The sequence below is a fragment of the Pagrus pagrus genome (genome assembly GCF_965226575.1).
Source record: "Pagrus pagrus genome assembly, chromosome: 5".
In the NCBI taxonomy this organism is placed as follows: domain Eukaryota; kingdom Metazoa; phylum Chordata; class Actinopteri; order Spariformes; family Sparidae; genus Pagrus; species Pagrus pagrus.
Genome location: NC_140189.1, coordinates 25,153,504 through 25,168,292, shown reverse-complemented (window position 1 = coordinate 25,168,292; position 14,789 = coordinate 25,153,504). Strand labels below are relative to the sequence as shown.

Sequence of the window (14,789 nt, the reverse complement as noted above, 5' to 3'; positions counted from 1 at the left end):
CTTATGAGGTTGAACGCAGCTTCTTCTGGAGCCACAAAAGGCGTCACTACTTTCTTAAACTACGCAGTCGTACTCAAGTCTTGCAAACACACTTTAATGTGCAGCCATACTGTACTAAGGGAACCGAGGTCACAGGGGGATCTTAATGCAAAAATCAATTCACATGGCTCCATGAGACAGGAATTAATGTCAAAAATATAACGTGCAACTGACAGTAAATCTGGGGGGGCCTCTCAGGACAGCCAGTCAGTCTAACTGCAGCAGGAAGAGTATCTTATCATCAACACGGTCAAAGTTGAGGTGAACCACACATCCGATGGCTCTTAAAAGCCACCCTGTTTGACCCCAGTAAAGCAGACCTTTTACAAACCGCTGCGTACTTAGACCTCGGCCCCGTGTGAAACCTCTCAAACATTCACCAGGGTCTCCATGTAACTTCTTCCTGATAACACACTCCCAAACCACCCGCCTGTTTAATGGATCTGATGTACAACAGTGTATGACGACTACATGACTACAGTATGATGACTACAGTGACAGTTTTGGGGCTCTTTCTGTTGTCTGTTGGTAATGTAGAAGGAATCTCCCTGAGCTGCAGCATCATTACTACAGTGGGTACAGTAGGTGCCCCCTCTCATGTGGTGGGAAATAACAGTAAAATGTATTAATGTGTGTGCGGAGAACAGTCACTTGCAAATGATTCTGTTTTTATGAGGTTTTACAGTGTCTTAACTTTTTGGGGAATTGGTGTAGAAAAGCAGTGTACAAAAAACAAACAGCAAAGTGAGGATTTATTAAAAATGATGCATTTATTTATTTAAGCCTGAAAACATGACAAAACACAAAAAAAACACTTGACTCCTGTTTGTAAATGCTTTACTCGGGAGGAACAAAATCTGTTCGCATCAACTAATAACTCCTACTCTCCTCATTGCTATAAAAACTACATCAACCATCCCCATGGGTGAGATGAAACAAAAAAAACCCATCAAGATTTCTGGGAAAAGCGGTACACCAGTATACCACCATTTCACTGAGCTGTCGTATCAAATAGTACATGAGCTTTCAGAGGCCCTCACAAGACTGTGTTTGTACTCTGTCAGCCCATTTGTGAGATCTCAACATGGAGATAATAAATGCTTGGTCCTTGGTTTGTGTGTATGCCGGGTTAAAGTGTGTGTGTTTAGTCAGACTCTTCCTCGGAGCTGGCAGGTGTGGACATGGCCTCTTCCTCCTCCTCGTCTGATTCCTGGTGAAAAGATATTTAAAAAAACAGATCAGTACAATGTGCGAGTGTAATACGAAAAAACAAGATGGTTTTTATTCCACATTTCACATGATAACATTAGGGTTGACATACAGTATATACTGGATTATTTAGCTCTCAAATACGGCCACACAAGTTTGATTTTTGAGTCTCATTCTCAGTTTGTCAAACATCTTTTAAAAAGGACCTGCAGGCACCTTTTATATAGTGCTTTCTATTTTGAGTCTAGGTTTGGTTCCCCTGCAGCTGTCCCTCAGTCAGACCTGCAGGCTGTCAGCTTCTTTCAACAGTCCTCTCTCTTCCTGAAAATAAAATCACCTGCTGCTCACTAAAAAGCTTTTATATATATTTTTGTCCAAATGACACAAAAAAGCTCTTCAGCTTTTTTTCAGCAACAGTAGATCGTACTGTTGTTGTCCTCAGCTTGAGTTTAATACTACCACACATTGTGCACTTATGTCAAAACTGCACGCAAACAACCACCTGAACCACACTGTGGGTGTTTACTTTGTTGGCTATACTGTCCAGCACTAGAATATAATGGAAACCTGCTCGTCAGAAACAATTATAGGACATTTTGTAACAGCTAATGAATACGTTCTTTATGTCCCCAAACTTAGAAGTGGTGGAGAACAATGCAGCTCCCTGATGCGTGTATTATTACAAAAAACCTGACTCGCTGCGGCAAGTGCTGTCACAGAGATGGACAGGATGGATATGTTAATGGAGTTTGCTGCAGATAATCACATTAACCATTACTGCCTTTACCTTCTTCCTCTTGGACTTGCTCTTGTGGTCCGAGTCCGATGAACTCTCGCTCGTCTCGATGAACTCTCGACTCTTGAAGCTGTCGTTGCCACCTCGCTCCTTGTCCTTATCTCCTCCTGCAGACTTCCTCTTTTTGTCATCCTTTTTACCAGCAGATTTTTTACTCTCCCTAACGGGTGAAGAGTTGGGAGAAAAAAAAGGTGCATATAATTGAGACAGTTTGCAACAAGGGGGAAAAAAAAGCTGTGTTGTTTTGTGTTGCGAGCCTTACTTCTTGGAAACCGAGGTTGATCCTCCACCGCTCTCTTTGTACTCCTTCTTTGCTTTGTCATAGTCCCTCTTGGCCTCTCCAGCCTTCACGTCCCACTCCTGAAGATACAAAGAATACAGTTAAAAATTAAAGTTTAATAAATAAACAGAAAGTTTAGCAAATCAAATCTATTTTAATTGAACTGATCCGACATACAGCTTTTACATATATTGTTCTGTGGTCACAGCCAAACTCTTTGCACACATACTCTCTCGTGTTGTGAGGGCAGAGGAATAAATCTTATTCTCTCTCTCGTCCTCCTTGTTCTATCTCCTCACCTCCTTCTCGTCTTTGCCCAGTTGTCTCCACATCTCTCCGGCCTTCTTGGATATCTCTGTGATGGAGATGCCAGGGTTCTCAGACTTAATCCGCTCGCGGCTAGAGTTGAGCCACAGCATGTAGGCACTCATGGGCCTCTTGGGGCCGCCGGTGTCTTTCTGCTTCTTCTTCTTCTATGGTAGAAAAGGAAGGAAATCAACGGGTAAATATGTGCAGTGATACAAGTTAATATATACTGTACAGCTACTTTCAATACTAGGGGCATCCTTTCAAGAAAAACACAAACATTTCTGATTGAATCTTCCTTACAGCCTGATATTTCTCTCGTCTGCTTCCTGTTGACTTACCTCTTTCCGTGGTTTCCTTTCTTTTTTCTCCTTAACCGGTTTGGCTTTCTTTGCCTTCTTCTTCTTCGCGCTCTCATCGTCACTATCGTCCCCGTCGTCACTACTGTCGCTTGCAGAGGCATTGCTGTCGTACCTGAGTGACAGATATGGTCAAAACAGGACAGGCAACCAGGAGTTACTTCAGCTGGTTGAAACAAAGTCAGGGTGACAGAAAGAAAAATTAACAAAAAGTCACTCACTCTTCTGCAATGTCGTCATCTTCTTCTCCGGGATTAAACGACTCATCTGAAGGGTGAAATGGGACATAACAGCCTCTGATCAAACCCACTGATCTCCTGAACTCAACATGTATTTCCTACTTCTATCATACTAAGACTGTTACTCACCGCTTTCGGCATCCGATTCGTCGCTGTCGTTGCCCTCCTCTCTGATCTTGCCCTCTGCCTTCATCCTCTCCAGGTAGGCATCGTGCTGGTCTTCGTCTGAGTCGCTGTACTCGTCAATTTTACCTTTCATGCCCTGAAAGTAAACTGAACGGTAAAAAAAAATCCCAAACCAACAAGACCAACAATACAGCATAGCTTTTCATGACCTGACAGTCATGCAGAGGGCTGCAAATTAGCAAAACTTCCATAGTTGATTATTTAGTCAGTAAAATGCAAGAAAACACAAAAAAAAGCAAATTTCACAGAACTTAAGTTTCTTCATCTTCAGCTTTTTGCAGTTTAGTTTAGCATTACACAAAAACTGCGTAAACAGTAGTTGTCGATAAAACCAAGCTATCTTCTTCTCCTTCCACGTGGTCTCTCATCACCATGTATCTATGACAACGCCTGCTAGCAGACTAACAGGCGACAAAGTCAAGTCAAATTAACAAAAAACAACAGGAAATGGATAACAGGCCCATTCATTTTCACTGACCCACGCTGCTGACCCTGTCACCATGGCAACAGATGGCCATGTTAACAGCAAACCTGAGTTGGTGATTGGACTGCATTGTCAGACAGACCGGGACCTCATACATTTCAACATACAGCATTAATGCAATCAGCTCCGTCTGTGTGAGGCAGCGGTCATGATGACAGCTGTGTCGAGTGTTAAAGCACACCAAAAGCCCCCGGGCCACACATTAGTCAGCACGATGCAAACAATTATCAGTCACACTCCACCCCCCCCCCGATGTCCCATGATTAGTCATAAATCGATGAGGATTTATCAGGTTCGACCCCAATCGTGTTGGTAATGTCCAAACAAAATCAAGATTATAAGACACAATCCTCTGTAACACACACACACCCACGCATACACACAGGAGCACGCCATGCAAGCAGAGATCACTCCACACCGATAAAATCAAGAGTCTAATTCACACGTGACGCCCATGACCATACCCACCTTCTTCTACAGGGGTACAAGGACAGACATACAGGAGAAGGGCAACAAGCATCAATATCTGGGATGAAGTCTGACAAAACACACGTAATATGTTTGTTTACACACTGGGATGAGATGTTCGAATAATTATTAAAGTTACCTCTTTGAACCCTCTGTTCTTGATGTTGAGCTTCTTGGCATTAACAAAGTCAAACAGTTTGCCATACTCTTCTCTACAGGAAAGGAGAAAAAAAAGGGTGGACAAGGTCAGAGTGTGAATATGACCTAACATCTATATTATATGTTCTCACTATCTCAATAACAATGGATGCGACTTTTAGCGTTTTTTAAATACATCAGTACGTGATATTACTGGTCTCATGCTGGCTGACTTTTTCAATGTTTGTATGGTTTAATTACAGTAAGACATCTTACAATCCTACTATCCTACCAATACTGGTCAGGCTCCAGTTAAATATGAAATGAAAGTGAACGTCTGTTAACACTAATGCAGAGGGTGATTTTCACTGCTTACTGCTCTAATGTTTAATTACGGTGATAAGATGGAGAAGCAAAATCAGCAATGTGGCAAATGCGGCGGAGCTCAGGCATCCAGAAACCAAAGTGATTACTTCTTCATCCGCTGAAGAAATTCACAGGGTACAAAAATGAAGAAAAAAAAAATGTGTTCATAAATATGTAAAATGTGCTCATTTAAATGTATCTTCTTTTAGTTATTGTTTAAGTGCACTGTCCTACACTGTCACAATTTTTCACTCTCATTATCTTAGTTTATTGATATCTTCAGGAAGATAATGATGGAAAAAAGGAATCAAAAACACGCCCATATTGACACAAAGGATCAGAAACCTGGATAATGTCAGAATAATTTATGGGAGTATTAATAACCATGTTCCTCTGGCGCCCCTGAGACAGTGAATTTCTGCGTCCTCACCTCTCAATGCTGCTGAAGGTGTACTGATTTCCCTGCTTGGTCTCGATCTCAAAGTCGAAGGACCGGGTTGTGGTGGTGCCTCGGGCGAAGTTCACACAGGAGATCTCCTCGAAGCGCAGGTGTACGGGGGGCTTGTGGACATAAATGAAGCCCCTCTCCAGGGGGTAGAGGAGGCCTGAGGACGCCTTGTAGGAGCAGGTGATGCACTGAGCCCCGGAGTGACTGTAGAGGAATGAGGCACGTTTAACAGGATTTACTTAAATATGAAATAAAATGTGTTCTGAATGCGTTTATTTGTTGCTTACCCCTGGAAGTTTCCAGGTACAGTGATCTTTCGGTTTACCAGCGCCTTCATCACCCTGCTGACCATCTCATACAGAGAGCCTGACATGTTTTTACTGAGCTTGCCCTCAAAGCGGCGCTCCACATCCTCCCTGTTAGACACACAGAGGAAGAACAGGTTTAATATCTTAAATAAAACACGACAAGAAACAATACAAGGAGCAGAAGAAGTCTCGGAGCCACTGTAAACACATAAAAATGACTCCTCCAGATATCTGCTTCCCCCTTGTGGATAAGAAGTGTGTACTGAACACTGATCCTATAAAACCATGATGTAAGATACTCACTCGCTCATGTTGAGAGTGAGGCTGATGTCCTCCTCCTTGGAGAAGAGCAGAATGAGGAAGTGATAACGTGTCTGACCCTGCTTGATCGGAGGATCCAGACTGATCTATTGAAACAAAAACAAAAAGAAACTGTGAGAAGGAACGACAGAAATAAAAAGGTCAGTTGGGGTACAAAGTAAAAAAAAAAAAGTATGAACAAGAGTCCACTTACAACAAAAAACATCTGCCTCTGATCCTTGTGTGGCAGCAGGAACAGACGTAGCACGGTGGTGTAGGGAATCTTGTAATCGAAGGTCTTACCATGGAGGTGAAGGAATGTCGGGTAGATACGGATGTCGTATCTGAGTGAGGAAAAAGAGAGAAATGATAGAGCAGTTTAGATTAACAAAGTCTCACTATGGCTCAACTCAGCATGTTTACATTGACTCGTAGCACGGAAATTAGCTCCATTACCAGCCCTGTAGTTGAGGGATTTAATCACTAACCTCCTTCCCATGTTATATCAATTTCAGAGAACACAAATAAGGAAATATTGAGTGACTGTTTTGTTGATCATACCTTCCTCTGGGCGTAAGACACTGCAGCTCTTTGAAGATACAGACAGCGTCTCCTGTGGCCTGGATCACATCAGCCTTAGACAACACGCTCTGAGCAAACGCCTGTAGGGAAAACACACACTTTTAGGACTATTATTAATGGAGATTAAAAAACAAACAAACAAAAATAGAGGAAGAACTAGTCATAGAAAAGGAAGTGGCCCATCTGTCCTCACCTCAACAGGGTCTTGTCGTTCATCAGACTGGCTGGGCGGGACGTAGAATCGGACCTCCATGAGCGAGACCTCGGTGTCGTCATTCTGGTGAAACTCCAGGGTGACTTCGTTCTTTCCCGTGGCGCACTGGGACACGTTGGACAGTGGGACCTCGAACGCTGTGTTGTCATTTACATCAAATGATAACAGCGGCCCTGTGGTGGGAGAGGGAGAAACAAGAAAACCTATTGTCAGCAGCAGCTTATTTTTTCAAATCTTTAACAATCCATTTATGTTTTTCAGTGAGATGCTATTATTATAGGACTTTTTGTTGTTTGCTGCTACAAGTTGACTTTCCAAATTCTCTAAGTAAAAAGCTATGAACCGAGATCTTTATGGATCATTTGGGTAAACGACACTTGAATCACTGAGAAAAACTGATCCTTTGATGTCGTAGCTGCTAATCTATAATGATTTTGCTTTGAATCTGGTGAGAACATTTTTGTTGTGTATTCATTACCTGAGAACTTGGCTGTTCCCCAGTTCCACCCCTTCACACACATGTCCTTCTCTGCCAGCTCCAATTTGTAGTTAGTCTTGAAAAACTCAGAGATCTTCTCTAAGTCCTGATTGACAAAAGGTGAGAGGGGAGAACAGAGAGGTGGAGAGTCACGAATAGAGGAGAGAAAAAAAGTTGACGGGAGAGAAAGTGATGAAAGGATGAGGAGGGAGTAAAAAGAAGAAGACTTCAGGTTAACAAGTCAGTAACACACTGGCACTGCATGGGTCAAAGATTAGAAAAACAAGCTCCAACAAGGGTGAGGGATGGAGGGCTAATTAATCACAACGCAATTATAACCGTGCCTGCCGCTGAGGCCTCTTGGGAACTGTGGAGGTGAACGTAATCCATCCGCCCTCTTTGTCCTCCTCCCCTCCAAACCACCGCTGACAATCAGCCTGTTTATTTATCCTCCAGGCCTGCTTACAACTGGAGAGGACCCACACTCACACACAGCGACAAACACATGGTCAATCACACATACACACAGGCACTGTCCGAGTAGTACACACACATGTGGAAGTGATTGTGGTGTGCGAGTGTGTGCAGGGTAGAGAATGAGACTCTGTGGGAAACAGAGTTTACGCACCTGGATATCTGCCTGTCCATAAGGTTATTACAGCCAATTAGATCCCAGAGAGTCAGTGTGTGTATGTGTGTGCTTGAATGCGTGCGTGTGCTAGGGCTCATCAGCGTGTTTGTTAGCCTGGATTAAGGCGTTGTTTAGATAGGAGAGCATGTGTGAGCAGATGTGTAAATGCATCAAAATCAAAGAGTTTGTGTAGAAGTGGCCCGTCTGTGTTGATGTGTGAATGTGTGTGTGTGCGTGTGCATGCGTGTGTGTGAGTGAGAGTGTGTGTTCATTCCCACTGTCCTCATCAGGCCTGCTGTTGAGTGTTTCTCTACTCCTCATTACAGTTTTGGCAGATTTGTTGTTGCTCAGCTCATTTAATCATAATAAACACAAACCCCCCCACGACCACACACACACACACACACACACACACACACACACACACACACACACACACACACACACACACACACACACACACACACACACACACACACACACACACACACACACACACACACACAATAACCACCCCGTCTGTCTTTTATTACAACATTTTTCAACCATGTTCTCCCGACAACTTTCAACCTCTCATTTGTGAAAACTGTCGCTGTACCAAGAAAAACTAGTTGGCTCTTTCTAAAGTCAAGAAAATGTCTTCATTGTTTCTTTTTCCTTTTCTAATTATTGTGTTTTGTCCTTTTGCACTTGGCTGCATGCAGCACATATTAAATAGAAACACACATGCTGCTTTTCATGCCCTGAACATGACCACTCAATCTAGATTGTTATTAGGTTTCATTTAGATCCATTGTTTGGTCTATGAAATCCTAGATAGCAACAAAAAAACACACAAAACAATTTTCTACATTTCTATTTTCTATCAATGTGTATAAACGAAAACGATAATCAATTTTCTAGAGATGTACGATATGGATTTTTTTTCACCTGCTTTTCATGGACGAAACCGATAAGATAGCTGACAATTTCACATTTAAATATTTTTAAAAAGAAGTTTCTAAGCTGCAGTTGCAGCACAGCTGAAGGTAAAAACACTAAAAAGTCGCGAGCAAAGACAATTTAAAATGTTGTAGCTCTGAGAACATTTGTCGTGTTAACAATGTGGACTTTCTCCCTCCTCTCTGAACCCTTGTGGAACATGAATTTCTAATTGCTATTGCGTTGTCTTCTTCTTATTATAACTCTGTTAATTGGCGAACCACAAACCATCTTTACAGTTGCATACTGCCACCTACTGCATCAGAGCATGTAGCTGAGCTTGGTTAAGTCAATAAAGCCAATTTGCAAAATATTTTCTGCATTATTTATCAACTATACATTTCAGATACCAATAAATTGCCAATAATATAAATTTCCCAACATCGGTCGAATAATTGATTAGGCAGATACTATATATTGTGCATCCCTACAATTTTCACTGATAGAAACCAGAGAAAAACGGCAGATGCTCATGTTTAACATGCCAGATTTGGCTTTTTTTAAATGATTACCGACTTAAACAATTAATTGTTAATCAAAATCATCAAAATAGATGCTGCTTCATTTTCTGACACGTGACTAATCGTCTAATTCTTTCCGTTCTACATTCGATATCAGATTTTAGCGCTCGACAGTTCGATACTTGGTGCTGCAGAAACACAGCACTCTTATTATCTTATAATATTAATGATGGGCTGGGCCAGCGACAAACTACACGTGAAATGAACATGAGCAGCCTCTACAATCACAGCCCCACCAGCAGTCATTTACAGGTCAGCTACGTAATATCGTCTCTGGCAGAGATTCAATGTGTTGCTCGAGGACACTACAGGCGGACAGATGCATCACAGCTTCTGTACAGCTCGCCAGCGGCTAAACCTCAAGCCAACTCCCGATTACCGACACTGGCTGTGGGATAATAAACAATGACATCACGCCCTGCGCTCCGGGACGAGAGGATCCATCTTAAAAAAAAATACGCTGATTAACCCCAGGAGACGCAGACTGCAGGTTATACCCACTCCTCTATCCCTCCATCCCAGTTTTTACTTGCGTGCTGACATTCCCCATACACTCCGAGCAGCGGAGGGAAAGAAATTATGGTGATAAAAAACAAACATGACCGCAATTTTTTTCCTTGTCTGTCTTCTGAGCCAAATTGTTTCAGTGGATTGATATAAACACTGACTCACATGAGCCGATGATTACACTGTTTATGGAACACACATGCTAGCACTGGTTTCCCTCATTAATCCCATTAGGAGCGTCGGAGAGAAGAGCCGACTCATTCACATACTTTTGATAGCAACGCACATACAAACACGCACAAGCAGTGGCCTTTTCTGCAGGATGGTAGCGTTTTTTTTCCGTGGAAATGTCAGACAAGGGAAGTTGTTTATCGGCGGTCCCCCTGCTTGCGTTACATCCTTCGTCATAAACACGGCGCTGAGCTAACCAGCAGTGTGTGTCAGTCTGTAATATTCCACTGTTGCCTTGTTCTCCTCCAAGTAAGGTAACAATTATTTCCCAGGAACAGAAAAATACAACCAGAGAGAAAGATTTGGAGTCTGTTGAGTAATCGCAACAGGAAAAAAGAAGGACGGCATCAGACTAACGTTATATTTTTAATGTTATTTTTGTTTAATTTAGTTTTAGTCTTTAAATGACGTCCTTATTGGTGTTTATTTTATTTAGTCAACCTCATCCTGTTTTTGTCAAGTTTAAGTTGGCTAATAGTCAGCGTATTTAAGGCCTAATCAAATAAAACCATGATTATTTTCATATAGTTTTAGTTGATCAAAAATGTTGACATTTTAGTCTCGTTAGTCATCAGATTATATTAAACAATTTAGTCATTTTAGTCAGGCTTATTTGTCTGTTATCATACTCACAAAGTAAGTGGGCCTATTTCATTCAGGTTATGCAAGCATATTACTGCAAACACCTTTATTAAACTGTGTATTTTTGGGCAAGTTATTTTTTTAAATAATATATTCAAATAAATCCATTTTGATGGCAATGTGAAGGACAAATAAAGACGGCATTTTATGTAGTAAATTAGATTATAGTTAAGATCATTTTCTCGTCGTAGTCACGGAAAAAAACAGTCACTGTCCTTCATAACTAGTCATAGTTTTTGTCAACCGAATGTACACTACATGAGAGCCTGGTCAACATTGTAAACCTAAAAAACTGTAAAACAACTGATATACTGCAAAAATGAAGCCTGCAGGTATGACATGCACATCATTTCCTTTTTTAACTCACCGTGTCCCTGAAGCCGTCATATTTGTAGATATGTCCTGTGCTGGTGCCCAGCTTGATGCCGTGACCTAAACATACTCGTCTCCACTGAGCCAGGTTGAGCTCACTAGCCGGGATGCTGTCCACCCTCCCCGTCTTGCTGCTCTTATAAACCACATTCTGTTTGCTGAAACGCAGCCGCCCGTCATTCTGCAGCGACAAAGGAAAGACACACAGAGACAGTCAGACACAGGAACTTGTGTTAAATTGCATGTTTGAAGGTAAGTTGGCTAAAAGATTTGTCCGACAAAAATGTATAAACTGTTTAAGCAGTTTTTAAAACCAGAATTACAAAAAGTCACAATTCATATTATATCTAATTTCTCTGAAGACATAAATGCAATATCAAGTCGTCTGCTTTGCTTCTGGGAAGATGCAATGGTCATTTTCCCCTTTCCCCTATTTTATAGACCAAAATATGACTCAAAATTAATAATAAGGGTTAGTTGCTGCCCTAGTCCACAGGGATAACTTCTTAACAATAATGATCATGCAGGGGGAAAAAATGTAATCTTTTTTTTTTTTTTTTTTTACACAACTTACAATAAAGAAACAAATTTGTGAAAAAGATAAATTGTATTTTAAGAGGTTTAATTTAAAACTTCACTGATGTATTTTTTAATTGATACATAATCTTGTACAAATCTCATGCACATGCAAAGAAGGTCACTCATTTCAGATTCTGGCTATTGTTCTATACTCTATGTTGTTTTTGACTTGTTTGTGTGTTTAACTTTATTCACAGAGTCACATCATTGCTTGGCTAGTATTATGTCTTTTTAAAGTTGATATCAGCCTGTGCTTCTGTATTATTTTGAACTGTTTTCCTGTATGGGTCCTCTCTACACATCAGTTTAGACAGCAGAGGAGTTTGATGAGGATACTGACCCAGGAGCCTTTCACCTCCTGGTAAATCTCGTTGAACTCCAGTGTGTCTCCCATCTCAGCTACTGATGCGCTGCACAGGAGGAAAAATCCATTAGATAGAGCCGAACATTCATATATCAAGCATAAAAAAAAATTTCCACTGGGTTTTAAGCTGCATTTTGAGTTTTGGATATAAAAGGTCCCATTTATCCCTGACATAGCTGGATGTTGATGACAACATGGTGGTCAGACACGCAGTGACTAAGGTAGCTAAACCAAACATTGAGTCAGACTCGGGATAGAGGGAGAAACCGTCCTGTGTTGGTGTAAGTTAAACACTAAAAGCAGTATTTTCCTGTTTACCTTTGGTTTTATTTGTCATATTCGCATTTCTGACTGAAGCTAGCCACCGCGCTCACACAGTTTAAAGCACCGAGCAGAGCTAGCTAACAGTTCACGTTGCTGACCGTTAGCTGTTAAAATCCACACCGCGGAGTTAAACAATTGCAAATATTATTTTCCTCCGACATAAATCAGTCAGTAACAATCAGGTGCCACTATTTTTTAGTCAGAAACGGTAACTTACATCCATGCTGCGCCACTAAAACAAAGCTAGGCTAACTTGAACTGCACCAGGTGCGCTTCTTTTATTCAACATCGCTGCACTGAGTTCCGACTGAGTCATAATAGAAGGCGACGCGCGCTACAGCACCGCCCCGGAGAGAGGCAGCGCACATCAAATCGAGCGATTCAGCAGAGCTAGGCCGGCGTGAAGAAACGAAGTGATGTTCAGAGTTAATTCTGCGGACGAAGAAGCTCCAAAGAAACGCACGTATGTATCCGACACTCCCGTGTTACTCACAAAGATCCCTGAAGTAGTTTCTAAACAAGCGAAACGATGCAATTTGAAAACTTCATGTCTTACTGTCAATGTGATGAGCGGCTTCGCCTGTTTCCCGCGTGTAGCATCGGGAGCTAGCCCTACGTCACAGGAAAGAATCAGGGGCTGTTTGTATTTACTTCCGGTTTGGCAAAGGGTGTTTTTCTGTTAATCATTTATTATTAAAGCCTTCAGGGGAAAGTGTACAGCCTCCACTGCATTTAAGGCGCACGTGTTTGTCTAGTTTTTTAACTATGGTGTTGCTAATGGTAACTTTAATGTTTAAACACAGACCGTTGTTACAGAGTCCGCGAGGCAGAGCACACTGCAGTGGCGACGTGTCACCACTAGATGGCACGCGACACATCTGGTGAAATGGGCCAGGTATGTTTCTATTATATTATATTATATTATATTATATTATATTATATTATATTATATTATCAATTTTATTCAGTTGATTAAAAAATAAATATTAATCCCAAATATTGTAATATAATAGCGCCTGTAGTGCATCAGTGTAGAGGTAGTCCATCTCTAGTGACAGTAAAAAGTTGATATAATTTGTTTTACCAACTTGCAGTCTATGCAGGCTGTTTATTTAACTATAGATTTAGCATAGTTCAGAGCAAGAAACACTTTGGGTCAAATAGGATGCTCATAACCAGATTAACCTCCTAACATTGGGGCAAACATAAACAGTTGCTCTCAGTCTCTGCGCACAGGTTTTCAACTGAATTTAGTCATTTGATTTAACAAATAAATATAAATAAGAAAATGCAATAAACAGTAAAAGCGCAAAAGTAAAACAAGCAGAATTGAGCCTTAATATATTAAAACAGGACCCATTTGTGTCAGATAAATTATCAATTTAAATCGGACAAAACCAGTTGAAACAAAGTGAACTTGGAGTTTTTTGGGCCTCAGGAGAGTTTCGTACAAACGCGTCAGAGTATCTGAGCGATTATGGAAGAATTTCAACAAGAGGCGCCGACTCCAGAGGATTTATTTGTGGGTCGGACCCAGAACAAATTGAGTATCAGCAGTTATTACACCTCCACCTTGTGCGCGCGAGACCGACATGAGCGCGCCTCTGTGCGTAAGTGTGTGCGCGCTGCTGTTGGTATGCTGAGTGACAGCTGGAGGTGAAAGAAGAAGATCACTGTAATCCCATTGTTAATAAAAACTAAGACCAGGTTGAATGAAAGGAGAAGAAAGACCCGGCGAGGAGCAGGCAAACACTTGTCTTCATCCACGAAAACAGACGGAATATGACCTTATAGGGACTCTGTTTATAACTCGTGTTACAAGTTTACTGGAGGCCTCTAACTAAAAATATTCCGCACATTCATCTCACTTCGTTTCTGAATCTTTTCTGATATTGTTAAGCTGCTTTTTCTTTTCTTTTATTGTTTTTTTTCTTCCATCATTTTTAATTTTTTAAATTTTAAATCATTTTAAGATTATTTTTGGCCTTTTTCTGCGTAAAAAAAACCCCAATTTAAATTCAATTATTTAATTGGAGGCGTAGGAATGAAAAATATTGATTAAATAGCCAACATGAAAAGAAAAAGAGAGTTGGAGATAAAGTAGTCGAGAGATCATTTAATTCCTTGTTTCTCCGGATGGTTTGCCGGATCGTCCCGGCCCGCTCTCCGCTGATCCGGCCGGACTCGCACCTTGTTAGAGGGGGAAGCAGATTAAAGATCAAACGGCTGCGGTCAGATTACGTTCAGGAGGATGACGAGGGGAGAGAGACAGAAATGAGTTGCGACAAGTCCCGTGGTTCAGCGGCTCTGTCAAGTCGAGCTGCGATGCGTCAACCCGGTGAATCACCAGCAACCGAGGAGGAGGATAACGACAGCAGGAGAGTCAGGGAGGGGAGGAGAAGGAGAAGAAGTGAAGGAGGAGGAGGAGGAGGAGGTA

General features: G+C 41.5%; 2 protein-coding genes across 4 annotated transcripts in view; one reads left to right on the top strand and one right to left on the bottom strand.

Moving 5' to 3' along the window:
• Nucleotides 1-784: 784 nt before the first annotated feature.
• ssrp1a (structure specific recognition protein 1a) lies at nucleotides 785-13,013 on the bottom strand. 2 transcript variants are annotated; one of them, XM_084352747.1, is made up of 18 exons: nucleotides 12,909-13,013; nucleotides 12,005-12,074; nucleotides 11,081-11,266; nucleotides 7,201-7,306; nucleotides 6,702-6,895; nucleotides 6,488-6,588; nucleotides 6,141-6,270; nucleotides 5,930-6,033; nucleotides 5,606-5,734; nucleotides 5,301-5,522; nucleotides 4,506-4,578; nucleotides 3,358-3,490; nucleotides 3,211-3,256; nucleotides 2,972-3,104; nucleotides 2,624-2,797; nucleotides 2,307-2,404; nucleotides 2,036-2,204; nucleotides 785-1,249 (listed from the first exon to the last, which is right to left on the bottom strand). In XM_084352747.1, exons 2-18 carry the CDS (start codon nucleotides 12,056-12,058, stop codon nucleotides 1,184-1,186), a joined length of 2,118 nt encoding a protein of 705 aa, XP_084208873.1. In that variant the 5' UTR covers nucleotides 12,059-12,074; nucleotides 12,909-13,013; the 3' UTR covers nucleotides 785-1,183. The 2 variants fall into 2 exon arrangements, with proteins under 2 accessions (XP_084208873.1, XP_084208874.1); XM_084352748.1 differs by lacking the exon at nucleotides 12,909-13,013 and adding an exon at nucleotides 12,570-12,658.
• The window catches only part of clcf1 (cardiotrophin-like cytokine factor 1), a 17,911-nt gene continuing 15,864 nt past the window's right edge, over nucleotides 12,743-14,789 (top strand). Inside the window, exons 1-2 of one of the 2 annotated variants that reach the window (XM_084352751.1) lie at nucleotides 12,743-12,815; nucleotides 13,169-13,247. The gene's annotated coding sequence lies outside the window, so the exon portion shown is untranslated. Of the gene's footprint in view, nucleotides 12,816-13,155; nucleotides 13,248-14,789 lie in introns of both variants that reach the window. The other variant, XM_084352750.1, reaches the window with a different exon arrangement.